A 27,970-nucleotide genomic window follows, 5' to 3' on the forward strand; every position below is an offset into this window, starting at 1 on the left:
GCAGAGTCCGGGAAAGAGAACGAACAGAGGCCCACATACCATATGCCATGGGGTTTCTCTTCACTCCCCAGCCTAAACTGGGCACCCGCTGCCCACACGTACCTCAGCCCCCAACAGCATCCCTGTTTTCAGTCCTTTAAAGGAACCTGCTGTGGGAAGCGCTTTGAATTTAGAAATCTCACTCTCTTCAGGGTTCTGGGACAGAATGGGCTGGCTCCTGACCCCTGGCCCAGCACCTTCTCTTCCCCGCTGCGGTCCTGAGCCACCTCTCTGAGGGCCTTGTGCACACATGTGTAGGCACCCCTGCAGATAGCGCTCACTGTCTTCCACACCCAACAGCGCACTCTCTGAGGCATGGCTCTCCCTCAGGAGGACGGCCTTGGGAAAGAAGCCCAGGCCCTGGAAGCTGGCTTTGGGTCATTTGGGCAGGGAGTTCTGGGGTCTGGGCTCCTGGTTCCACAGAGTGTGGCATGGGAAAGGAGTCCCTGGGCTCTGGCTTGGACCATCGCTGTGGCCTCTCAGACTTGTTGCTTAGTGGAGAAGGGGCTGAGCCAGAGGAGGGGCTTTTTAAGTACAAGACCCAGATTAGGTGGTTTTGAAGAGGGCAGGGCCCCTCCTGCCTGGGTGTAAAGGCAGAATCTCCTAAGAGGCAGAAGTGATTGGCAGCCATGGAACAGTGTAATCGGTGCTCAGATGGGATGAACACAGGTTGGCAGGGGCACGGCCTGGACTCCGGCAGGCTCCTCTGTGGAGGTGATATCTGCCCGAGCTGTATCTTAAATAATGACTAGCAGAGAGCAAGGAAGAAAAGGCTGGGGTGAGTATTTCCAGGGCACAAAAGCAGCATTTTCAAAGGCACGGAGGTGGGGCAACACCGTGCCTTCTGGAAAGTAGCTGTTATTTGTCATGGTAGACACAAAAGGGCACAGGCTGGGGAGAGGCCTAGCACAAATCTGGAAGGTTCTGCTGGGAAGCTCTTGTGTACCATGCTGGGGCATTTATAATAAAGGAAGAATCACCAAAGAAGACTTCATTCATTTGCATAATGACTGAGTCACTGATGAACAATGGATATTTACTACAGATAGTTTCAGTACTATCAGTTATATTACAAATGCCTTTTTAAAAATCTATGAAATCCAATATACAATGGGCAGCATGGTCATCTCAAATACAATTGCAGGCAGAGCCCAGATCTGTTCTGAGCTTTGGACTTGCACGTCCGAATGACAGTTCCCCCTGGGTTTCTCAACAGTATATGAGACATGGAAGGTCCTAAACAGAACTCATACCCCTCTACTCCCGCCCTTCCTGACTCCCCCATTTTATCCAATGTCAGTCTACTCCTCCCCATTTTCTGCACCCCCTCACCTAGCCCTCACCCAAGTCCTGCTGCTTTCTCACAGTCACCTCTCCCTTCCATCCATATTGCTCTCCCCCAGCCCATTATCAGCATCTCTTGCCTAGACTAACACAACAGTCTCCTTCCTAATCGCTCTCCCTGCTTCCTTTCTCCACAGGGGAGAATGACCATGAAAAGGAACTCTGTTCAGGATAGTCTCTTGCATAAAAAATCTCTAATGCCTCTGCATTATATTTAAAATAAAATCCAAACTCCTTACCTTGACCTACCTTTCCTGTACCGCCTACCTGGCTCTTCAACCTCAACTCAGTTTGTTTTTCCCCTTACTCACTTAGCTTCAGCCCCACTAGCCTGACTTCAACCCACCAGGCTCTTTCTTGCTCAAGGAGTCTGCACATGCCTCTCCCAGGCTGTGACGCTTCTCCCTGACCAGCCTATCAACGCGGGTGCTTCTCTGTGATTCAAGTCCTCAGACCTGTGTGTATTTCCTTCCTCACCTTTACTGTAATTGGCAACTGGCAATTATTTCATTACCTCTCTCTCGTTTATTTCCCCTCACTGTAATAGAAACTCCAGGAGGCCAGGGGATTGATCTCTATTAGAAACTAGAGATAAAATTGTTCCTAAAAGCTCAGTGTCTGGCCCTTAGTAGGTGCTCAAGATATACTATATACCAAGTGAACAATGTTACAACCATATTAGAAATTCACCCACTTATTACTCTCCAGATTTTGGTTAATTATGTTTCCTAAACTTAAAAAATGCTTGTTAATAAAATAAGATCAAAATTAATAAAGGAGTCATTATACTTTGAGGAAGTTTAATGAAAATCTAGGCTCCAATAAATTATCTTTTCCAGGTATTCAGATTGACTATTATGCGGAATGCCATAGACAATTCTTAAAAAATTATCATGGGTGCAAATTCATTTACGGAAAAAAACCCCTAAAACCGCCCCCCAAAACCATGACAGTAACATAATAGTACTACATACCTTATTTAATGTGGGAAATATTTAAATAAGATCATTACAGCTTTCTGACAACATATCTACTTAGTAAACCTCTGGTTCCTTTCCACTATATACACCAAGTGTGTTTGAAATCTCAGAATGCAGAGCTCAAGGTGTTTTCAATGCTAAGATCAACAGATGTGCACGGCGGTCCTGGTTATATTGCGGAGTATTACTAAAGGCATGGACAATTTAGAAGAGAATTTGAAGTAAACATTCCTTGTCTCTTCTATCTTTATATTTCTGAGATTCTCCAGTCATAATTTCTAAGCTATTACCTCTTAAGGCCTGGAACAAAGTATGTCCTTGAGATAGGAAGTGGCTACAAGAACACCTTATTCATTCATGTTCATTTCATTTACTCTTTTAGAATCAAAAGACTTATTAATTTCCTAAAAAGAAATAATTAGTTTTTTAAAAGCCATAAACATAGAAAAATAATAAAACAAATTAATAAAAATTTTTAGACTTAGCTAAAGACTTGTTTTAAATGAACACTGCAATTCTTGCTCGCTGGAAATTCCTAGAATATATACGCACTGTCCTTTGCACACTTTGCAAGACACTTTCCATGTCCTCCTCATCCCCCAAGGGAATGCCTCTTCATTTATCAACCTGGGAGAGAGTTATTTTCTCCATAAACACCTTTTGTTATTTCCTTCCTCTCAATTCCTGTAGTATCTTGGGTATAGGTCATTATTCATTGCAGCAAAGTACTACAAAGCACTGACTTTCTTCTGATATGTGTAGCCCACCAAGAGCAGCTTCAGGACTTGCTTACTCCTCTTTGGAACAGCAGCCCCTGGCACAGGACCTCAACATAGTAGGTATGGGCCAGCTATTTGCTACAAAAACAAATGATTAAAAGTCTTCTCTACTATTCCTTTTTCTAAGACCTATACATTTGATGACTATATTTCATAGCTATACTATTGATAAGCATGACATATTTAAGAGATTTTTTTGTCATTTTTAGGTGCACAAAACAGAAATATTCTCCTTTTAAGGAGAAGACTTCTGAGAAGTTTTGGTGGACAGCTGGAGGCAATATTTGATAACATCTTGACTAAAAACAATGTGGAATCTCAAGTTTCTACAGCTATGAAAGATGGAATGGGTAGTAACCTTAAATCTGCGGGTGGGTCAAATATCTACCTCTGGGTTCCTTCTCCATCACCCCCCAGCCTTTCTCTCAGTGGAAGAATGGCAGCAGCCTTAATGAGAAGAAATGGCAGGGCAGCAAGAAACGACCTATGGGGGACTTCACCGACCCTGAGTCACAGATCAGTCTAGTTACGAAGTGAAGACCTCAGCACAACTTCTCCTGATGACATTGTCAGAACTCTCCAGTTCGGATCAAATGAGGAAAAGGCCGTCTTAGACACATGAATAAAATCTGACATACACGTTACCGTCAGAGAACTGTGCTTTCTTTGCAGTCACACGCAGGAGGAGCTCCAAATGTGACCATCAGCTAAATCACTCAAAACTGGGAAAGAATCTTTTTTAAATGGACAAAACTAAATTAAATAAACATGACAGCTATTTTACACGGGCAATTCCAAGGAAACTTTGTGGTCGTTAAATCTGATTAAGTTGTTCGGATGTATATCAGAACCCCATTGTTGAGAAAAATTGTAACATCCTAAAGAGACAAAAACAGTTGGTTAACTAATATAGTACAGTAATAGAAGGTCAATAATGCAGAAATAGATTTTAAAACATTCATTGTATATGACATGGGAAAAAGCATCTTATGGAGCTGACTGTACTGTAAAATGCCATTCTGTGTGAAAATTACACGTGCAGGTTCAGTCACGGAAGAAGCCGGGAACAATATGCATGGGAGTGTAAACAGTGGCATCTCAGTGGCTCGTCCCGCTTTTCTGCTTACTGGAATTTTCTAGTCTCCAAAGTTAACTAATATTGCTTTTATCCTTAGAAAGTGTAATTTGTTTGTTTTAGCCTATTTAGCTCTTTCCTCCTAATATTTTTCGCATTATTAAAACACACGGTTTATGAATGCTTGCTTAAATGTAAATGCCACCTAAGCTCCTCTCCTAATTGTACAGAATTTGATAGATTGTGTATCAAATTAAAGCAGATTATTAAAGCAGATTTCTGTATCCTGAGCTGTGAAATTGTTGGGAAACCCCAACAATTTTCATGGATAGTAAAAAAACTAAAAGTGAAGCGTATCGACGTTATATGCCATCAAAGTGGCAACACCGCTGCCCTAGACTGGGCATTGTGAGTTTTAGTCTCAAAGATTTCCTAAAGGCTAAAGCCAGTCACAACGTGCAACAACGAAACACATTACGACATGCATCTCACAATTCCCATGAACTAACACTCCATATTTCCTAAGCACTGTAATAAGTACCGAGTTCCTTCTACAGACAAGAATTGGTATAAGGAAAGAAACATAAGCCATTGTCCCTTTCAGGCAATCTGCCATAAAGGTAGGGAATTATTTCACGTATTATATATGAATATAAATATATAAGTATATATTATACATTTCATATATTCATGTTTCCATCTATTCAAGTTACCAGTTTTCTGACGAATAATATTACAAGTTTTACCCACTCTAATTTTTACTACTTTTGAGGTAGAACCACTCCCATTTAACAAGTGAAAAGACCAAGGTATACAAAGATTTAGTACTTTGCTTAGTCGTAGAGCTGGGAATTGGGGAAGCTAGGTCTGGAACGCAGCCCTCCAAGTCCGCAGAGGCTGTGCTTTTAACTATTACATTACCTCCAACCCCCGCCCCGTAAACAACAAAATTAAGGGCTACAGGCAGAAGGTAGCACAGTGATTCAGAGAGAGGCAATATACCTAGAGCCTGGAGAAGCAGAAGAGGCTCCATGGAGAAAGCAGCACTTGACTGGAGTCTTAAAAGGCAGAAATGTGGTATCAGGAAAGTGTAGTTCCAGGAGAAGGCATTGTCTCCCCTCCGGGGGAGAAACACGGCTCCGACGTCCCTGAGTCCTCTTCTATAAAGTATTGGGGCAGCTGACTAACCCATAAGAATAAACTTGACAATATTTTGTGATTAGGATAAATCCTGAGCCATTCAAAGTAAGGAAAGCATTCTTTCTTTCTTATCATTACAGGTGCTCTCCTCTCCTGCCACACAGCAATAATATTAAAAAGGAATAGGGAAAAAAATCTGTTCCTAAATAAAACCTAAGAGGACAATGAACTACTTTAAAAAGATTCACAGCACTCACTGAAGAGGAAAATGTCTCTGGGTTAGGAAACTGGGCCAAACTTACAGAAATAATTGTGTCATGGGTGTGGAATTAAATTTCAATTTAGAATAAAAAAAAAAACCCATCAAGAGAAAAAAAGTGACAAGGGAATAAAATGAACCAGACAAATTCATGACGGAAGTGAATCAGTATGTCTTTGGCTTTAACACTTTAACAGTTTATTCATGTTTGGAGTGAAAACATTTACTTAAGGATTTTCTCCCTTGCAATAATGAAAAAAAAGGAAATAAAATCGTTTTATTTGTCCTAGTTTTTTCCCCCAAACTATAATCATATGTAATTAAATATGATCATATATGATGGGATATTTCTTGTGAAATACTTAATAACAATTTACCAATAAGAAGGGGGAAGGGACGACCTTTCACTTTAGTTCTTTATCCAACGAGACTTCCAGCCCTTCACACCAATGGAATGACTCACGCCACAGGTGACCTGTAACTTACCTGTTACTAAATCCAGTGCTAATAACCAATCCTCATCTGCCTTGCCAACTGCAATGGACACACTTGACCATCCTCTTTCTTTTTCTGAGGAGGGTTTGTATTTTATTCTTTAATTATATGTTACTAATAATGCTATTACAGTTGTCCCAATTCTTCCCCCTTTGCCCCCTCCACCCAGACCCCCCCATTCCCTCAGGCAATCCCTACACCCTGTTCATGTTCATAGGTCACACGTCTAAGTTCATCGGCTACTCCATTTCTTATACAGAACTTTATATTCCCATGGCTATTCTGTAACTACGTTTTGTACTTCTTAGTCCCCTCACCTCTTCATCCGTTCCCCACACCCCCTTCCCATCTGGCAACCATCAAAATGCTCTCTGTATCCATGATTCTATCTCTGTTCTTCTTTCCTTAGTTTGTCTTTTAGATTTAATTGTTGATAGATTCATATTTTTGCCATTTTATTGTTCACAGTTTTGATCTTTTTTCTTAAATAAGTCCCTTTAACATTTAATCATGGCATGGTGATGAGGAACTCCTTTAGTTTGTGTGTGTGTGTGTGTGGGAAGCTCTTTATTTCCCCTTTGATTCTAAATGTTATCTTTGCTGGGTGGAACAATCTTGGCTGTAGGTCCCTGCTTTTCATGACTTTGAATATTTCTTGCCAGCCCGATCACCCTCTTTCATACATTTTCTTCACATAGTTTCTAGGATACAACACCCCTGGTTGCTTCCTTCTCGGTGTCCTTTTCCCGACCTCTTAATGTTAGAGAATTCCCCAAGACCCAGTTCTTACAATCCCAGTCAGAGTCAGGTGACCCCTGACTGGCCACATGTATTATTTCAGTGATTTTAAATATAGTCAATAGGCAGCCAGCTTCCAATTATCTGTAGATTTCTAGCCCAGTCTTCTTTCCTGAACGCTAGACTCAAATATCCAATTGCTTACTTGACATTGCCACTTGAATGTCTAATAAGGATCATTTATTTAACATATCCAAAACTTAGCTCCTAAAGCACCTTCCACCTATCCTCATGTCTACAGCCAAAAAATTAAAAATTAAAAAAAAAATCTTACTCAAAGATTTCCATATCTGAGTTGATGATAACTCCATCCCTCCAGTTGCTCAGGCCTAAAATCTTGGAATCATCCTTAACTTTTCTCTCTCATGCCCACTTTAAATCTGTCAGCAAAATCTGGTCGCTCTGCCTTCAAAATACGCCTAGAATTTAACCACTTCACCCCCACTTTCTCCAGCTACCGCCCTCATCCAAATCATCATTCTCTCTCACTTGGATTGCTAGAAAACATCCTAACTAGTCCCCTGTTCTAACCCTGCCCTTCACAGGCTGATGTCGACACAGCAAGGGTACTCCTTTTATTTATTTCCTTTTAATTGTTTAAAATTTATTTTTAGAGAAAGGGGAAGAGAAGGAGAAAGAGACGGAGAGAAACATCAATGTCTGGTGGCCTCCCGCATGTCCCCACCCTGGGACCTGGCCTGCAACCCAGGCACGTGCCCTGACTGGGAAGAGAACTGGTGACCTTTAGGTTTGCAGGCCGGTACTCAATCCTCTGAGCCACACCAGCCATGGCTAGAGTGTTCCTTTTAAAATCTAAGGCACATCATGCCTCTTCTCTGATAAATACCTCTGCAATGGCTCTCCATCCCTTATCATCAAAGCCACTGTCCTTCAGTGGCACACAAGACCCTATCTACGTCTTCTGGGTTTGCAACAATCCCCACTCCTGCCCGCCTCTGTAAGCCCCCCTCCAACTATTTCTTCCCTTCAGTAACTGCTTCAGCCATCCTGACCTCCTTACTATTCCTCACTGTATATATTATGTGACTTACTTACCTGTGATGTTTATTGCCACCCTCCCTTTACTTTATTAGAATGTAGGCAGAATATGTACTTCAAAAGGGTGGGAGTTTTTGTTTGGCACATGGATGTACCCTAAGAGATGAGCTAGTGTGAGGCACGTAATAGGTGCTCAAACCAAAATTGCTTAATGAATGAATTTTAGTCTCTTGGCAAACCATAGAGCCTAGCCACATGGCTACATTTGTTCCACTAAGTTTCTTACTACATTCCTTTCTCTTAAAAATAGTCTGTGCCATTTGCTTGCCCATTTACCCATCCATTAATCATCCACTCAACACAAATTTTTTTTTTAATATTTTATTTATCTTTAGAGGGGAAGGGAAGGAGAGAGGAAGGAAACATCAATGTATGGTTGCTTCTGGTGCATCCCCTGCAGGGAACTGACCTCTGCCGGAAACTGGCCTGCAACCCAAGCATGTGCCCTGACTGGGAATCGAACCACGATCGTCTGGTTCGCAGGCCCGCGCTCAATCCACTGAGCTACACCAGCCAGGGCCCACTCAACACAAATTTGAGCAACTACAATATGCTGTGCACAGGCATTAGGGACCGAAGTAAAAGGCTGAGGTTTGTTTTCACAGAAGACAAATAGACAAGGAATCATATAAAAACAATTCAGCCTGCTGACTGCCTTTGTAGAAGGAAGCCCTGGGTATAACAGCATGACAAAAGAAAGCCATCTAACTGACCAGGCTGGAGAAACAGGGGCTACCAGGAAAGACTCTCCAGAAGACATACTCCTCGGGTGGAGTTAGTTAAGGAGAGAATGTCGGTACAGACTGTAGAAGAATAGGGAAGAGCCACTCTAAGCAGAGGGCACAGCTTGTCAAAGCGCAGCCACGCTATAGGAGCATGAAGCCTTGGGGAACCTCAGGCAGCTCAGAGTGGCAGGTACTGAAATTCAGGGGATCTGTGGAAGCAGAGGCGTCTCTTTTCACTCATGCTGCATCATTTGATTTAATTCTGAAGTTACAGGGTAGCCCATTAAAATTGCATTTCAAGTTTGCATTTTAGAAATATCTTGTAACAAGTGGTATGGTGAAATGGAGTCTTCAGAAAGACCATATACATAAGCATAGATTTTAACTCAGTTATAAGACTGGTATAAATTAGTAGAGACCACTAAGAATTGTAATTTCTTTAAAAGATTTTGTAATTTTTTTAAAAGATGTTTATTTATCTTTAGAGAGGAAGGGAAGGAGAGAAGGAGAGAAATATCAATATATGGTTGCCTCTCTTGAGTCCCCTGCTGGGAACTGGCCTGCAACCCAGGCATGTGCCCTGACTGGAAATTGAACCGCGATGGTGTGGTTCGCAGGTCCGCACTCAATCCACTGAGCTACACCAGCCAGGGCAAGAATTGTAATTTTTGACTCAAAGTAACTTGGCAAGTGTTAGCACTATTATTGTTTACCTTTGTCTCCTCCAAAAGACTCAAAAGAAGAGAAATTAAAAGAAGGACACTCAGAGAAAATCTTAAATACACCCTGGCCCAACTCCAAATCCCCAGCAAAGTGGAATAAACAGCAAACGAACAGGCAGGAAGAAAACTACCACCAAGGTCATTCTTTACCCAACGGGGAGCTCACAATGGTAGTCTGGGGAGGGCTCACGTGCCAAAAGAAACACCCAGCCCATCCGTGTCATCGCCCCACTCTCATTCTCTCCCGCACATCTCATATTTTTCTTTCCAAAAGATATCAACACTCCATAGCTGCTCGTCACTGGACTCTAGTAATCCTCCTGGTGTCGCCCCAGTGAAGTCATTCTTTGTCCTTAAAGCAAAGGGCAGGTATTGCCTCAATCACAGGAATGGATGGTAACCTCAACCAACTATTTTACTTTGTGAGGGCACAAAAGATCTTTCTCAATTGTCTTCTTTCACAACGTGCCCTGGTAGCCAAGCCTCAGGCATTAGTTTGGTTTGGAAGACTGTTTTAGGCAGTTGGAGAACAAGAACTACCCTTGGCACCGATACAGGACCGAACCTTCGCAGGTGAATACAAGCAATAGGTTTTCTTTTCTCTAGCTGCAGTTACGCTGCCTTAGGATTTGTTAATGAGAGATTTTTACCTCTCCCCAAGTATTTATTCCACTAGTTCAAACAGAGAAATAGAAATCAGGCACAGAGATCCTAGGTACCAGAACCAAACACCCATTTCTCTTTCAGGTCAGCACATGGAATTCAGAAACGTTGATTACAGTCAAAGCACAAAACATTCTTTTTTAAAAAGATTTTATTTATTTATCTTTAGAGAGGAAGGGAAGGAGAGAAGGAGAGAAATATCAATGTATGGTTGCGTCTCATGCATCCCCTGCTGGGAACTGGCCTGCAACCCAGGAATGTGCCCTGACTGGGAATTGAACGGTGATCGTGTGGTTTGCAGGCCCGGTGATCGTGTGGTTTGCAGGCCCGTGCTCAGTCCACTGAGCTACACCAGCCAGGGCACACAAAACATTCTTGCCAGCAGTATCCATGTGTGTTCACAGAGGTACACGCAGATGTGGTTGTGCACGCATGCGACTTGACTATGTTACCTGCCTGACCTCCTTATGACAAATTATTTCTCAAACTAGCTACAAATAGGATGAAAAGTCACTTTTGAAGAGATGTAAAACTATTTGTTGAACTAAAAATGATACTAACCCTTTGGAACAAATAAATGTTTCATGCTGGCACATGACACTATGAACCTGAAATCTAAGCACCAATTCTAAAATGTGTTGAAGGGTTTTTTTTTGTGAGTGTGTGTGTGTGTGGGGGGGGTCCTTTTATTCAATTGTAAAGTGATTTTCTATGAAATAAACTTAAAAAATAATAGCTTCTCAAGGATTGCCCAATTGTTATGAATTGAAATCTCTGCCTTCCATGGAGGGCCCCTTATAGAGCTTATTATTTAGGTAATGAAAGGTTTTAGATCGGTCTTTAGACCCTGCCGTCACTTTTCCTCTAAATAACAACACATTTTTAATTCGTAGTGTTTGGAGGGGGAAAGGGAGGGTCAGAATGGTTCCTGCTTTTGTTTCCCTGGGAACAATTACCTAAGGACACCCAAGGATACTGTGCAACTCAAATATGATCAAGCATATGTATGCATGTGTATGTGCACATTATAAAAAGAAAATAAAGAACAATCTGAAATTTGTGGTTTGGGGATTTCTTACTTCAAACAGCAAATCAGTTTAAAATATGTAAAGCATGATTTCCTTTCTTTACTTATTGCTAAATCTCCTACCGCTTTCTCTAACATGGTTATAATGTCTAAAGCCATGCTTTTTATAAATATATTTGATTCAAAATAAAAGCAACAGCAGTAGCAAGGTGGAAGATTGGCTTTCTCGCAAATAAAAAAGTTTGTTCTTAAGGAAAAGACAAAAAGAACCTAAATTCAACAGAAAAAAAGGTTTCAAACTAAGACTTAAGAAAATGTATTTGTTTTTTCTCATCTGTTCAATGAAAATAATCTTAACAACTACCTCACAGGGTTGTCACAAGGGTTAAAAGAATTCATACAAGCAAAGCACTGAAAATAGTGTCTAGACCCATGAGTGCCAATAAATATTAGCACTCATAGTTATTATTGGCAATGGTTCATGCTATTAAACCACCCTTTGCTCTCTCAGCAGCGAAAGCAGTCTTAAAGGGATTATGATCTTGTGAAAATTCTGGCTGCCAAATAATGATAGCCCTATTTCACAGAGGGAGTACGCTAAAAAAACTGCTCACGATTTCTCCAACTCAGAAGAGGTAATTAGAGGAATCAAGTGTCTCTGATTTGGGAAGGGAAGGCTGTTATCTAGAAAAGAGGAGGCTCGTTCTGCATTTCCCAGAGAGCCCGACTGAAGTAAACCCTGGCAATTACAGAGGGAAATGTCTGCTCAGTATAAGACTTTCCAACATCTGACAAGGGAACCCTCACGTGCTGTTGGTGGGATTGTAAACTGGTGCAGTCACTGTGGAAAACAGTACAGAAGTTCCTCGAAAAATTAGAACTAGAACTATCATATTACCCAGAAATCCCACTTTTAGATACTTCACTGCAGAAATCCAAAACACTAATGTGAAAAGTCACATGCACCCCCATTTCACTGCAGCATTATTTACCACAGCCAAGATACAGAAGCAACCTGAGTGTCCATCAATAGGCAAGTGGGTAAAGAGGTGGTACTCATACAAAATGCTCAGCCATAAAAGGAATGGAATCTTGTCACTGGCAACGACGTGAATGGACCTAAAGGGCACAAATCAAACACAGAAGGGCAAATACCACATAATTTCACTCACACGTGGAATGTAAAAAAAAAACAAAAACAAATGAACAAACAAGACAACATTCTGATGGTTGTTAAATGGGGGGAGGGACTGGGCAAAAAAGGGGAAGGGGTAAAGGTGTAAAAATTGCCAGTTTAAAAACAGTCACGGGGGTGTGAAGTACAGCATAGGGAATGTAGTCAGTAACATTGTAATAACTGTACGGTGTCAAATGGGAACTAACCAGAGCGATCACTTCATAAGTTATATGAATGTCTTATCATTAGGTTGTATACCTGAAATTGACATATTGTATGTCATCTGTAATTATAAAATTAAGGAACAAAACAACCCTTCAACATCCAAAACACTCAAGTTTATAACAGGAAAGAATGCCTTGAAGAATAGAGCGTATAATGTCCCTGAGTATGAAAGCAGGTGTTTCATTCACCAAGGATGCTAGAGAAACGATTTCTTTGTAGGTCCATAACATTATTGTTCTTATTAAGACACCAACAATGACAGCTGCCACCATCACAATGAGGAGAATGAGAGTTAACACTTCTACAGAAATCGCCCAGGATTGCTGTAAGGACTCCACACACAGGACCCACGGAATCCTTATCACAGCCGCCTGGCTCCAGTCTGTGTCCTTAACCACATGACACACTGCCTGGCTCCGTTTTGGAAAGCCGAGCAAGTTCCTTAGCCTCTCTGTCCCTCCATCTCCTCGTTTATAAAATGAGGACAATAATAGCACTTACTTCAGATGATAAAGATGAAATGAAATAATACACTTGTTTAGCACCTAGAACACTGCCTGACATATAGCAAGTACTTGACATGTCATTTTTAATATAAAGGTCATTTCAACTTTTAAGAGCCTTTTTTTACTCAAATGGCAAGTTAGGGAAGGCATAAAGAACTGTCTTGGCATAATGAGTAAAATGCCTCAACATCTTTTTTATCAAACAAGTCAAACAAGTGGAACCCAAGGCTTGCTGATGTAGGATTGATTTTCCAACTAAACAAAATCAGCCATGAAAAACATGGGCAAAACAGCTAACGCAAGAGTTCTCCAGTGAGATCAGATTCTCTGTAGACTTTGCTATGGCTGATTGTAATGTTAAGACCTTGTAAAAAAAAAATGGCCCAGAACCCACTATTGACTTCCATTACCATCTCCACGGCCTTGGCTAGTCACTCAACTCCACTTTCAGAATTCTTCACTGCTTTACACACTGTACTTTACCTAGTACCTAGGACTTACCAACGTTCAAACCTAGGTCAATCCAGTCCACTTCTTTTGCACCCGCTGTCCAGGCGCAACCTGCCATCCAAGGTGGCTCAATGAACCGTCTACTCACTTCTTTACAGATTCTCATAGAGGCAACGTTTAAAACTTCATTTCACTTAAGCTTCCAAGTCTACACTTGCTCCGCACCCAAATATCATAGACTCCTCAGTAATTGGAAAATAGAAGCATTCACATAAAAATTCTTTTTTCATATACTTTCCTCCACATTCCTAAACTCCTGCAACAGCATACCAATTCAACATTTACTTATCTCTCCCTAGCTGTTCCACTCTCCTTCTTCCTGTCCTCCTGCCACCCCTGCCCCCACGTGCTTCCAGACCTCCTCTCCTAGACCAACTCCTTCTTCTATTCCCTGATGCTACCTGGGAAATGTAGGTGACATTAGCATCTCTGGTCTGTCGTTGTGGCAACTGTCTCATCTCCCACCTCTGTCTTGGATCCTCACGCTTTTCCTACTCATCCATAAACAGGCCCATAAGAAAAAAAATCTAAATCCTGTTTCCCTCATAAGCCTTGACACTTCCCCCATTTTACTGCCAAATATCTAAGTCTCTTGCTACAGGTATTTAACTGGTTGAACTAATAACTGTGAATCACCGGAAGACAACCTGATACAGCTTATTCTTGATTACAATCAACCTTTTAAGTATGCTTAAAGGTTCTGACATCCAGCAGCTGCAAATTTTGTGACCATTATTTTTCCTACTTACATTGTGTTTTTAACAAATACAATAAAGGAAAACATACCACAGACGTTTGTTACATATGACAAACTATACTGTAACTAAATGTTGTGTGCTTTGGGGCTTCTAGCACAAAGTCTATACATTAGCAATACTAATACCCTAAAGAATGTTTTTTAAAGGATAATTATTATATGATCTAAGTCCTTACATTCTACAGAGTACTAACTAAACTTATGAACAATAACACAAAAATGTAAACTGTCTATATGAACTCTTAAAAGACTCATCTGATTTAAAACTTAATGCTTAAATAGAAAAATAAGCTTACACAAATAAAGGTTTCTCTGTTTCTCTATACCTTCAAGAAAAATGACCTGGCAAAATGACCTTAAATAGGAGAGAGCATAAAGTATTTACAAGAAGCCAGTAAAGGTGGGACACAGAAAACAAGGGGAGGGACAGGCAAGAGCTTGCTCCCATTGGGCCTCCCGGGTCAGAATTCAACCATTTTGTTATACCCTAACAACGGGAAGCAAAAAAGCTTTAAAGCTGGGAAATGGATCAGATTTGCAATTTTAAAAGAATTACTCTAGTTGCTATGTGGAGAATAAATGGGTAGTCAACCAGAGCAAGTGGGAAGGGGACAAATAGGAATTAGAAGGCAGCTTCAGAAGCCTAAGAGGGAAATGATGGCATCTTGGATCAGACAGGCAGCGGAGGTGAAAGTAAGAAAATAGATCCTGGAAAATACAATCAGTAAGATTTGGGGCATGATAAGATATGGGGGAAGGAAGGGAAGAGAGATGTAAATGACATGTTGGTTTCCTGAATTTATATACATATACATACATGGAAATGTGGATTCACACATCTTGTCCAATATATGAAAGTATTGACAGAAATTAACTATGGGAAGATGAATTTTATATATTAAAAGGCAGACTTTCATTTTTTTACTGTATAGATATCTGCATTGTTTAATATTTTCATAATCATCAGGTATACATTATTTCACAAATTCAGATGCAATAAAAATAAAGCACTTGCCTCATTGAAAAGGACAGAAATCGCCTTTTAAGAAGGAACAATCTATCCAGAGATACAAACACATAAAAGTATATGGCATATTGAAAGAATACCAAGTAGGCTCATGTTTGCAGACTAAGAAGGAAAGATGTGTGTTGGGACAGGATGACCAGAGGACGGAAGCTTCCAAGGGTAGGGCCAGTTCATAATATATATACACACGAAATGGAGAAGCATATAGTTTTTAAGCAGGAGGGTGAAAACTCAAGTTCGTATTTTTAAAAGATCACTGTAAAGGCAGTGTGAAGACTGGGCCAAAAGGGAGTTAAAGAAAATGGGCTGGCAGATCACTTAAGGCAGAATTTAAGCCAAATCAGTGGCGATAGAGATATAGAAAGGGAGAGAGATGAGATTCATTTCAGTAGACAGGACTTGGTGATTAAGCTGGATATGCCAGGTAGGGAAAAAGGAAAGTCAAGGATGTTTCCCATGGTTTCTAGTTTAGGAAGTTAGATGGTGGTGACATCCTCAATTTAGGTAATTCAACAACAGATTCAATGAGAAGATCATATATTTTGCTTTAGAGATGCTGAGATTAAAGTACCTCTGGAAGCAGGTCGAAGTGCTGAACAGGAAATTGGATATATACGTTTGAATTTGAGGAACAAGTCAGGAATGGGTAAGGAACACTATTACCTAAAAGAGAGAATTTTAAGCCTCTGAACATCATCTTACCCTTGATAAAATTTTCACTGAATTCTTGAGGTAACTTTTAAAAGTTCACCAGTTCCATTTACCCTCACAGCTATAAAAACTCCACATGATTGTTAAAGTCTCTGTAGGCAATAACTTTAAAAAGCCAGAGCTTCTTGTCTTGTTCTCTTTTAGTCTTTTTTTCTCTCTACGTCCTTTTCTTCTTCTCTCTCTCTTTCCTGTGTCTCTCTAGTTAAGGATGGTATACGAAATATAATATAAAAAACATTTTGTTACTAAATATTTTTATATTTTGTCTTAATTGTAAAATGCAAAGAAAAGTACACTTCCCAATTCTACCTTTAACAAAACCTAAGTCAAATAATGATTTACCTATGCGACTCTCCATCGATTTTCTCTTGCAAGTCACTGACCCTTAATCAACTGACATCCCCAAGGCACTCAATTCCCGCTGTAGCTTTCACCACAGAAGTCCCTGAAACAATTCCATGGTCCTGCCATTGCTCACTGTCAGAAATCCAAGGCACACGGTACCCTTGTTTAACCGATGGTGCATCGATGCCCTGGTTTGCTGGGAGGTAGAGAGGAACGACCTGTTGGCAAGGAAACAGCTGCTTCCTTCCTGAGCCAGGGAAAACCAGGAAGGTGACAGATGGGCAGAGAAAAAGCAGCCAAAAGTTGCTCTGGCTTCTCATTGGCAACAATTTTCACCGAGGCATGATGGATATTTGAAAGCATATTAATAATGACTGAGAGTTTTATCTGCCTGGAGGCTCTGCTGAAGTTCAGCAGGGCTTCCCACACATTTTGTACATTTGAAAAACTTTTTAAGTTTGTAGTGGTACAAAGAACCTGGTCTCAGTCTACGTGCAGTGAATTAAGACTGCAAGACACTGTCCCATTTCACTTTAGGATTATACCCAAAAGAATGCGCTTCCTAGTAAAAAAGAAAAATCATTTTCTGTAATTATATTTGTACAACTTAGAATTGCTATTAAATTTCATTTAAAACGTTTTTCTTAAATGTTTACATCTATATTTAATTTCAAAAGATTTGTTGCTAACGTTTATATCTTGTTCTTTATCATACCCCCTCCCACCCACTTTCTGTACCCAGAAAATTAAATATCCAAGGATTCCTGGATAAAACAGACAACCACTGGATTGATATAACATATTTTAAAAATAGCATAAGTACGTTATTGTTCATCAAATAGAAATTCGCAATCACTAAAAATAACATTAAAATTAGTGTGGGCATGAAGTATGGAATTTTAAAACATCAGTTTACTACACTGATTAATTCAACATTTATATTTGCATCAGAACTTAATAATCCCATAAATAAATAGAGCTCTCAGTTATTTTTTAAAAAACCAAGGGATAACATATGTATTTAGACATATTAGCAGCGTAAAGATGTATGCTTCAACACACTTATTGGGAAAACGTCTCAAAATATTACTACACTGAATTCAAGGGTATCCTCAGGAACCTGACATAAAAGTTCTCTAGAATATCAACAGTTCAGTAAATTCCAAAAAAGGAAAAGGGTCAAATAGGAAATAGCCTCAAATTAATCGACAAAGTTCAGTGCTTGCTCTAACTTGATTTTTCTCTCCATTGCAAAACAAAACAAAACAAAACAGAAAACAACCGAGTCTCTGGGATGGGTGAGTGAGTCACTTAGATGAAAGTTCATCTACTGGAATAAAAGGAGAGGCCGCTTGGGCAGGTGACACCGGGGAGTCGGTGGTAGTGCTGACTTTCGCTGGTGAGTTACAAGAAGATCCAGCACTGCTGCTGTTTCCGTCAAGAGTGTCTGAAGATACACAGACACCAGGATCTGACAGCTGTGCAACGTCAGAAGAAAGCATGTTGGTGATGCCCTGGAAAAATCTCTTTGGCTGATACTCAGTTTCCATTTCACATTTTCTTTTCAATGGTCCAAGAACACTTGGTCTAATGCAATTAATGGGACTCTGGCTTCTTCGAGTAGTAAATCGGGTCGTTGGGCTGGGAATAGGACTTGGAGGCAATCCATTGCTACTCACAAAACTTTGCAACGATGGAGAAAAACACTGCTTCCCAATTCCGCGGGTAGGCGATGGTGCCGGGGACACCGGAATGAAATCGATGCGCTTCGGGGAGGACGATTTCTCCACGTCGTTGTCACTCAGGCTGAAACTTTCCTCCCAGGAGTGGCTTATCTGCATTGCGTTCTGTACCTCCCGCTCGTGGACCGTCTCTCGGTTGATCAAGTCCATGCCTTCCTCCTGTTTGATCTGGTGCAAGCGGCTGCTGTGCATACGGACGGGGGATGCTGGTAGCAGCAGGCCATGGCGGTTCGGGAACGTTGTGCTGTTCCGCCTGGTGCTCGGCGCCTCGGCCTGGAACACCGGCGAAGTGTCACTGAGGCCGTGGATAAGGGGGGCGCTGTTAGACCTCCTGAGGCCCCCGCCGCTGCTGCCGCTGCCCTCCACCGGGCTCCCGCCCGTACCCGGAGGCAGCTCCAGGTCTAGCTCCATCTTTTCCTGAGCCATGTCGGGGGGCTAAGGAGGCGGGGGCGGTGTGCAGTCAGAGAGCTAGTACTCCCATTCCCCGCAGTCCAGGTCCGCTGCTGCTGCCGCCACCACCGAGAATCTGTCAGCGGTGTCGATCCTCTGCGCTTGCGTGCCCCTTCGCGCAGGCGTTCTGCTACATCTCCCGTGGCGCCTGTTAATACGTCATAGCTGCGCCGCAGGCCTAGGGGGAGGGGCGAAGAGTGGTCGGGCGGCTAGTAAGTTCCTTCCGCAAGCTGCTCTTGAGCGCAAGCTCCCATGAACATGTTAATAAAGTTACCATATTCACTAGTATACACTTATTAAATAAGAACTCTGAAATAGAGGCCCTTGGTAACGTGGGGCTGTGTGCTGGGGAGCGGTGCTTGGCCTAACCAAAGAGGGTTTCTTTGAGGAAGGGACAGTCTCTTTAAGATAAGAGGCAGGCGAAATGGGTGTAATGTAGAAGTGTCCAGGAAGCGAAAAGCTAGGGCTGCCGGGTAGGTAGCAGGCGGGAACCAGGATGGGAGAGAGGGCTGAGGTGAGATGAGAGTGACGGGACGTGGTGGGACAGGGCAGATTCTCGTCTTTATCCTGAAAACAATGAAAACTACGAAGGTTTCCAAGCAGGTGTAGGATGATGACTGAAAAGCTCACTGGCTGCAGTCTGCAGTCTGGAGAATAGATTATTGGGAGATTAGACTTTACGGGGGGCGGGGCGGGGGAAACAGGAGGGAACCCTGAAGGCCATAAGGCATGGAAATTTGCACTAATGTGATAGTGTGGGAGAGGAGGTGGATGGAATGGTGAATTTGAGAACTTGGGGGGAAAGCAACCTGTAATTGCACAACTGTTTTATTTCTGTGCAGGCATTTCTGGCACAAGCATATGTATTCAATAATATTCAGTTATGAGGAATTAAGTTAAGGGAAAACAAACAAGTCTTCAAACTTTAAAAATAAAAACACTAGGCTCATGTAAACTTTGGTATCTCATTAAAATGGGTTTATATTTAATCCTTTATGTATTTACTCATTGTCAGTTTTTTTTTTCATACTGTGTTCCAGGCAGTGTGCTAGGAATGATTAGACCCTAATATGAGGACATGTAATTTCAATCAGGCGACAAAGAAAGAAATAGGCTATTTTCAGATAGTAAAAAAATAAAATAGGGTATAATAGAACACTACTCGTAGAAGGGAGAGGGCAATTAGGGTTGAGATCAGAGACAAGAAGCAAGCCATGCTGACCTCTGGAGGATGAATACTTCAAGAGAGCACAGCGCGTGCTAAGGCCCAAGGCAACGCGAGTTTGGGAAACTGGAAGGAAAAGAGGGCCATGCATCTAAAGCACAAGGGTGAGAGTGGGTAGGAAGTAAAGGTGTTTAGAACTTGTTCTAAGTATGATGAAAAACCACTGGGGAGTTTTAAGCAAGAGAGTGATATTATCTGGTTCATGCTTTAAATATCACTTTGGCTCTGTGGAAAAATACGCTGAAAAACGGCAGGAGTTGAGGCAGAAAGATGGATTAGGAAGGAATCTTTTTAACAGTGCAGACAGGAGAGGACTGGACTAGGGCTGTAGCAGATTGGTTTTTGATGTATTTAAAACCAGTAAGATTTGATATAGATGGTAAAAGAAATAGATGATTCAAAGGTAACTCATAAGTTTTTGTTTTTTGTTTTTTACTTGAACTAGAGTTTGAGGCAATATTAGATATCCATGTGGAAGGGAAAGAAAGCATATTGATTACTGTTCATCCCTCCCCTCCCCCCCTTTGCAGCAAAGAAAGACTCAGAGACGCTAAGTGGCAACCAACACTAAAATCCAGGTCTCTTGGTTCCTAGTCCATGCCTCTTCCCACTGTATCTCAAACAGCATTTAATTTGAATTCCCTGTAAAATACAGATCCTGTTGATAAAAATAACGATTATTCATGCCCAAGATTGTACAGAAACTAGTTTAAGCTTTCCAAGTGCCAGGCACTATTCAAAGGGCTTTACATGTAGTATTTTATTTAATCCTCACAACAATCCTAGGAAGTAGGTATTACTGCTCTCATTTTGCAGGGGAAACTGAGCTACAGAGATTGAATAGTGTCCCCAGGATGACAGTAAGTAGCAGGACCTGGATCCAGAGCCTGGGTACATGTTGCCAGTGTTGCCATTTCCACCTCCAGGTTGTTAGCAGCTTTGTAAAGGCAGTGGTTTTTGAGACAGGGTTTGAAGGATAGGTATAATGCTAACACTGAGATGACATTTTTTTTTGTTTTTTTGTGTTTTTTCCCCAGTTTTTTAAATATAATTTTTATTTAATTCTTGTTCAAGTACAGGTTTCTGTCTTATATTCGCAACCCTGCCCGCCCCCCGCCCCATGAGATGACATTTTACGTAGAAGTGGCAACATGATGAAAAAAATAGAGAATTTGGCTAATACATGAAGTACATGGTTCTCCATGTACAGTTGTCCATGTACAGTTCTCCAAGAACAGTTGTGGGGGAAAAACTTGGAAATCATTGGAGTGAGGGAACTGGAGCACCGGATGCCAGGCAGTAGCGTCTTTATTTGAATTGTGAGACAATAGGAAACCACGGAAGGTTTTTTGACAAGAGTAATGACACATGAGAGCTGTACTTTAAACAGGACCTGCCAGGCAGATCAATGATGGAGCTAAATTTGAGAATGGAAGATGGAAAGAACCAACATTTCCTAAGTGCCTACTACTTGCAAGGCACTGTAAACACTCCACAGTCCCTCTGAATCCTCACTGCAATCCCATACATTACATATTGTCATGCTCATTTTATAGAGAGGCAATTGAAATTCAAAAATTACAAATACACAGACAAGCAAAGATCTAAACTATTTTGAAACAATGTCTCATTTCAAAGACTGTGGTTTTTGCTGCATTTACCATGGGTTAGAGGAGAATTTGATGGCTAACTCTGAAATGAAAGTAGGGTCTAAACTAAACTTGGGAATGGTGAAAAAAAAAAGAGATGGATTTGGAGTCAGCAAGGAGTAATAACAACAGAACCTGACTGCCTGGATGTACAGAGGATGAAGACAGAGGAGTGACAAATGACTGAAGTTCAAGCAGTGGGAGGAATGGCACAACATTATTGAACAAGGACAGAAGAAAGAGGAGGAAGAGCTTCCAGTAGAAAATTAATGTTAAATAGAAAAAAGCATTAACTATAGAGCTTCTTATTTTATAATACCCATAGCATACTGCTAATGCATATTACTAAATTATTTCTAATGTGGTTCAAACATGCTGACATTATTCTTCTGTGTCTAGGTAAACACAATTACTCTAACTTACAAAACACGGAGGTGGTGATAAGCCTATAATATCAAACATTTCTGCCATTTGGTTTTGCCTGAACATGCTTCCCTGTTTCTACCCTTGTCTCTACAGTTACTTTTCCACCCATTGTTTAAAGGTCGTCCTGAAAAAAAAAAAAAAGAAAAAAAGAGAAGAAATAGACTTGATCAGTCTCTTTTCTGTTCAAAACTCTCCAGTGGACTCCTGCTCAGAGAAAAGGCTGAGGCTATTACAGTGATCGTAAGAGCTCTCATATAGAGCCCTATTCTGACCTGGGTGTCACTGCTAACTACCCGCCTCTCACAGCCTCCCTTGGACAGCAGTGGCCCCCTCACTGCTCTTTAGCTCACCAGGCATATTCCCCCTCCACTTAGCTTACTCTTCCTCCAGTGGATGTTCGTACTTGTCTGTCCCTTCAGGTCTCTGCACAAATGTCACTGACTCAGAGACTTGCCCTGACATTTCTCATAAAAAGCTCTAGCAGTTCCCAACATTAAGCCTACATTCCATGGTCCTTTATGTGTTTTTATTTTCCTCCACATGACATATAGGTATATATTATTTTTCTCCCCTTATACTCAAGAAGGTCAGCTCCATGACACCAGGGCCTTTGCTTTGTTCCCTGCTGTATGCTTAGTATCTAGAACAGAGCCTTGTACATAATCCTGAACAGGTAGTTTCTGAATCATTGTGCAAGTACACAATGAATGAGTGAATGGACTAACACAGTTTTGTTCAAAGGGAAGAAAGCTGTACCCTAAGCTTTTTCTAGACTGATTCTAAGTGCTCCTTACTTTGGCAATTATTTTTGTTATATCCAGAATAGTATAGTTATAGTGCCCTCCAGACCATGCAGGCCATGGTCTAACTAACCATTATGTGAACTGAGAAACTAAAGCCCTAAGTTTCCATTTTTTTCAACCACAGGCTGGTATACACTTGTTAGAATGAAAATGCTCAGTGCTGAGGATGCCAAGCAGTGTTTACTATACTGAGTTACTGCTTCTTCTTAAAGGAATCCATGAGAGAAAATAGTAGCCATAAAATGCAATTCAGCCTTTCACTAAAATGGTGCCAGAGGTAAGGCCCAGGAGAACTTCCCTGAGTCCATTCACCCTCCTGGTTTCGATCTGGGTATGAACTGAACACCACACTTGGCTGGTATTTATGCTCACTCCTAAGTCACAAAATCAGACATCAATTCAGTAGTTAAATTTTATTGTGATTAATATTATACTTTCTCAAACTAACACTTTCCTTTCAATCCTAGGGACAATTTGTCGCTATTAAACTCCCCAGATATCCATATTGAATGATGTGAAATACAAATACGTAGATGCACCCGTGTAATCTGCAATGAACTGGAAAATATCTCCAAATTTCATATTAACTAGCATCACCAACCTAGAATAAAAATATTGCAGAGGAAAATTATACTTTCAAAATATAGGAACTTGGGAGTGTTACCTGGAATAACCACTAAGAAAAAGGCTTGGTAGTACAGTACATACTGAAAGAAAATGTATACTCATGTTCTATGATGAAGCAATTGCACTCTTGGGTATACATCCAAGGGAAATAAGTGTTTATGTCTCCGAAAAAGACCTGTACAAGAATCTTCCTTGCATTATTATTTGTAATAGCTGAAAGCTAGAAACAACCCAAATGTCCATAAGCATTTAAATAGATGAATACATTATACAGTGGAATACTTTACTCAACAACATGGATGAGTTACATTATAATGTTGATTGGAAGAAATCAAACACAAAAGAATACAATTCTATGACTCCATTTAATGAAGTACAAGAACAGCCAAAATCAATCTATGGAGGTTGAAATTAGAATAGAAGTTACCCTTGGAGCTACTGACTGGAAAGAGCACAAGGGAATGTTCCATATCCTGGATGTGGGTGCTAATTATACAGATGCACACATATGTAAACATTTGTTAAACTAAAAACTTGAAATTTATATACTTTACTGTGTATGAAGTTAGACCTCAAACTGCTATTGATGCAAAGAGAAAGGGAATAGGAACTTGGAATGTAAATGGAGGACAGAAAAGAATAAGAATATACTCCAACTGGAAGGAAGATACTTTGTTCAAGCATTAACCATGAGTCTAACTCTAAACTGGAATTCTAAGCTTCTAAATCTCTCTGACTGGTCACAGTATCAGTGAAAGAATGGCCTACTAGCCTTGACAATAGAAAGAATGGAGACACACACACAAACACACATACACACACATATCCCTCAAGCTACATTTCACTGGGCCCCTAAAGACCAATAGATTCCAGCAGCCTCACAAAACCACTGGATACTTGTCTGAGGCCAGTTATAGGTCACCAGCAGAACCATCAGCTCACTTAGTCCTGTTCCCACATAGCCTTCAAAGTTAGTTGTTTTTAAGAAGGTATGAAGGAGGAAATGAAACCCACTTTATAGTCTTTGACTTTCTCAACTGCAATCTTTGTGTTCAATCAAAAAAATGGTTCTGGAGAAAATGGTTAAGAGCTGGCCAAAATGGAGGCATACATAGAAAAGCTTCGCTTCCTTGCACAACCAAAAGAAAGACAACCAATTTAAAAACAATGAACAACCAGAAGTGCAAGAAAATCAAACTGCATGGAACTCTGATAGCCCAGGAGTTAAAGAAACATTCAACCAGAGCAGCAGGAGGGGCAGCAAGGCAGCAGAAGGTGCAGGCAAGGTGGGGCTGACTAACCACAAAACTAAAGACTCAAAACCTCTAGCTGTAAAATACTGTGGGTGTTTCAATGGCTGGAGAAACTCCCAGTCTCACAGGAGAGTTTGTGGGAAACTAGGGCTAGAGCTGAGTGAGCAAGCGGCATTGTTCCCTCTCTGACCCTCCCCCACATACAGAGCCACAGCACAACAAAGATGACTGCTCCACTCTGGCAAATACCTAAGGCTCCGTCCCCTTACAACTTGACAGGTGTCCCCAGACAAAGAACTGTGGCCCAAATGAAAGAACAGATCAAAACTCCAGAAAAACAGCAAAGCAATGAGGAGATAGACAACCTCTCTGATGCAGAGTTCAAAACACTGGTAATCAGGATGCTCACAGAAATGGTTGAATATGCTCACATAATAAGAGGAAAAAGTGAAGGCTGTGCAAAGTGAAATGGAGAGAAATATACAGGGAACCAAAAGTAAAGGGAAGGAAACCAGGACTCAAATCACTAATCTGGAACAAAAGGAAGAAATTGACAGCCAACAAGAACAGAATGAAGAAACAAGAATTCAAAAAATGAAAAGAGGCTTAGGAACCTCTGGGACAACTTTAGGTGCCCCAACATCTGAATCATAATAGGGGTGCCAGAAAGAAGAGAAAAAGAGCAAGAAATTGAAACCTTATTTGAACAAATAATGAAAGAGAACTTCCCCAATCTGGCAAAGGAAATAGACTTCCAGGAAGTTCAGGAAGCTCAGAGTCCCAAATAAATTGGACCCAAGGAGGAATGCACCAAGGCACATCCTAACATTAAGTTACCCAAGATAAGGAGAGAATCTTAAAAGCAACAAGAGGAAAGGAGACAGTTACCTACAAAGAAGTTCCCATAAGACCATCAGCTGATTTCTCAAGAGAAACCTTGCAGACAGGAAGGGGCTGGAAAGAAGTATTCAAAGTCATGAAAGGCAAGGACCTATATCCAAGAATACTCAATCCAGCAAAGCTATCATTTAGGATGGAAGGGCAGATAAAGTGCTTCCCAGATAAGGTCAAGTTAAAGGAGTTCATCATCATCAAGCCCTTATTATGTGAAAAAAGAAAATCAAAAATATGAATAGTAAAATGACAACAAACTCATAACTATCAACAATTGATCCTAAAAAACAAAAACAAAAACTAAGTAAACAACTAGAACAGGAATAGAATGAGGGAAATAGAGATCACATGGAGAGCTATCAGTGGGGAGGGGAAGGGGGAAGAATGGCAAGAATGGCGGGGAAGGTACAGGTAATAAGAAACATAATTGGTAGGCAGAAAAAGGACCGGGGGTAGGTTAAGAATGGGAAACACAGAAGCCAAAGAACTTACATGTACAACCCATGAACACGAACTAAGGGGGGTGGGGATTCTAGAGGGTAGGGGAATGCAGGGCAAAGTGGGGATATAAAGGAGAAAAAAATGGGACAACTATAATAGCATAATCAATAAAATATACTTTAAAAATGGTCCTGCAATATTCTCCTAGCATAATTCATAAAATGCAAGAGTTAAATTAACACCAAAGTAACTCAGTGGGAGCTGTTATTACGTGTTGAAAGAATGAGATTGTGTTTCAGGATATGATTTTGGCCACAAGGAACTTATTTTTGTTATCAGTGAAAGAAAACAGTAGATGATCTCAGAAACTGTTATCCAGTACTCACTCTACAACTGTTGAGAGCCTATTAAGTGCAGAAAATCTTCCAGAATTTACCTGTAAAGTTGTTTAATCTAATCCTTAAATGTTTAAAGCAACATCAAAGTTTAGAAAAATCAAAGCAGGAGTATACTAAGGGGCTTTTGACACCTCTCACCTCTCATTTTGTGTAACAGCTAAAAGTCATCACACCAGGTACATGGAACTACATCCATTAATATGGAGGAAGTACAAAGAAAGACAAGGGCCTCAAAGGGGATGGAGGAAGTTCCCAGTTTAGGCCCTCAGCAAAGTAAGTAAATGCATGCAAATCATAGTTACTTTGTTCAATTTTTTCAAGAGAGAATATCAGTGAGTATATTAAAGATAGCCATCCACTCAGTGGATTGAGTGCTGGCCTGAGAACCAAAGGATCACCCGTCTGATTTTCAGTCAGGGCACTGTAGGGGGTGCACGAGAGTCAAACACACATTGATGTTTCTCTACCTCTATTTCTCTCTCCCTTCTCTTCTCTCCAAAAATAAATAAATAAAATCTTTTTAAAAAAGTCATCCAGCCCTCGTCTCTACTGCCTTAAGTCTTTTAAATAGAATAGAAAAATGAAAGAATATCATTTGTTCCTCACTGATTTTGTACATGTTGGGCAGTGTCTATTTTTGGTGCTTTCTTTGGCACTGAACTTCTCCTAGGCCATAAACCCATACATACGTACACACGTACACACACACGTACACACGTACACACACACGTACACACACACACACACACACACACGCTTCTCTCTGCCTTTCACCTCAAAGATAATGCATCTGGCAAGAAGAAAAATGGGACTGGGGGCTTTATGGATAATGTGTAAAGTTAATTTTAAAATATGCACAACATGAGAAAGCTGCAAATCTAGTTGGCTTATATACTGAAGGGCTCACCATGTTGGTGCACAGCAGGGCCATAGCAAAAAAGGTAAGAAAAAGTCAGATTATCGTTCTTTCAGCCCCGTGACCTGGGACAAGTCTGTCAACCTCTCTGGGCTTCACTTTCTCACTTATGAAGTGGGGACACAACCTGTTTGTCAGGATAAAATGATACCATGTCCATGACAGGCCTAGCAAACAGTAAAGGCCCTGTACGCACTGGTTTCTCTCTATCGAAATATTCAGCATTCTGATCACAAAATGACCCCGCTGACTTTCCCCCACCGCTCTCACCAGGGGGCCTCCCTTGTTCTCTTGCTTTAGTTTGATTCTGTACGGGAAAATTCTCTCTTCAGCTTCTTCCCTGAGATCATAATAATTCTTAGAGCTACACATTTCTTTGGTCTAAAAAGTGTGAACAGAAAGGTTCATATGCAATCAAGTAGACAGTTTTTAAGAAGAAAAAGTAACAAAAAAACCCCACCCCATATTATTTAAGAATTTTACACTCTGAGTCTAACAGATGGATCCCATGGGGGAGATAGGCCACTGGTCACTAAAAATGTGTCTGGATCAGTGAATACCATTCCCTTCAACCAGCCATTTGTCCATCCCCACCAGCAGCAGCAGCTGCCCTCCCTGGTCACACTGGACTTTCCAACTGAGACTAATCCAGGGGATTATTCTTATGTATTCACTTTAAACCCTGTTTTGAATTACTGCCGTCATGCTACTGTCCTTCCCAGCATATAATAAACAGCACAGGGACACCCGCTTGTCTGTGCTTGAAAAACATGTTAGATCCAG

The 27,970-nt window shown here is 40.9% G+C and overlaps 2 protein-coding genes across 2 annotated transcripts in view; both read right to left on the reverse strand.

The window, feature by feature from the left end:
* PIP5K1B (phosphatidylinositol-4-phosphate 5-kinase type 1 beta) overlaps positions 1-27,970 on the reverse strand; it is a 319,864-nt gene that overhangs the window by 214,375 nt on the left and 77,519 nt on the right. The window lies entirely within an intron of this gene.
* On the reverse strand, positions 13,221-18,675 carry PABIR1 (PP2A Aalpha (PPP2R1A) and B55A (PPP2R2A) interacting phosphatase regulator 1). Its single transcript, XM_037061707.1, has one exon. It carries the CDS (start codon positions 18,529-18,531, stop codon positions 17,671-17,673), a length of 861 nt encoding a protein of 286 aa, XP_036917602.1. The 5' UTR covers positions 18,532-18,675; the 3' UTR covers positions 13,221-17,670.

Source organism: Sturnira hondurensis, unplaced genomic scaffold, assembly GCF_014824575.4.
Source record: "Sturnira hondurensis isolate 20B ecotype Veracruz unplaced genomic scaffold, ASM1482457v3 Scaffold0013515, whole genome shotgun sequence".
NCBI classification, from domain to species: Eukaryota; Metazoa; Chordata; class Mammalia; order Chiroptera; family Phyllostomidae; genus Sturnira; species Sturnira hondurensis.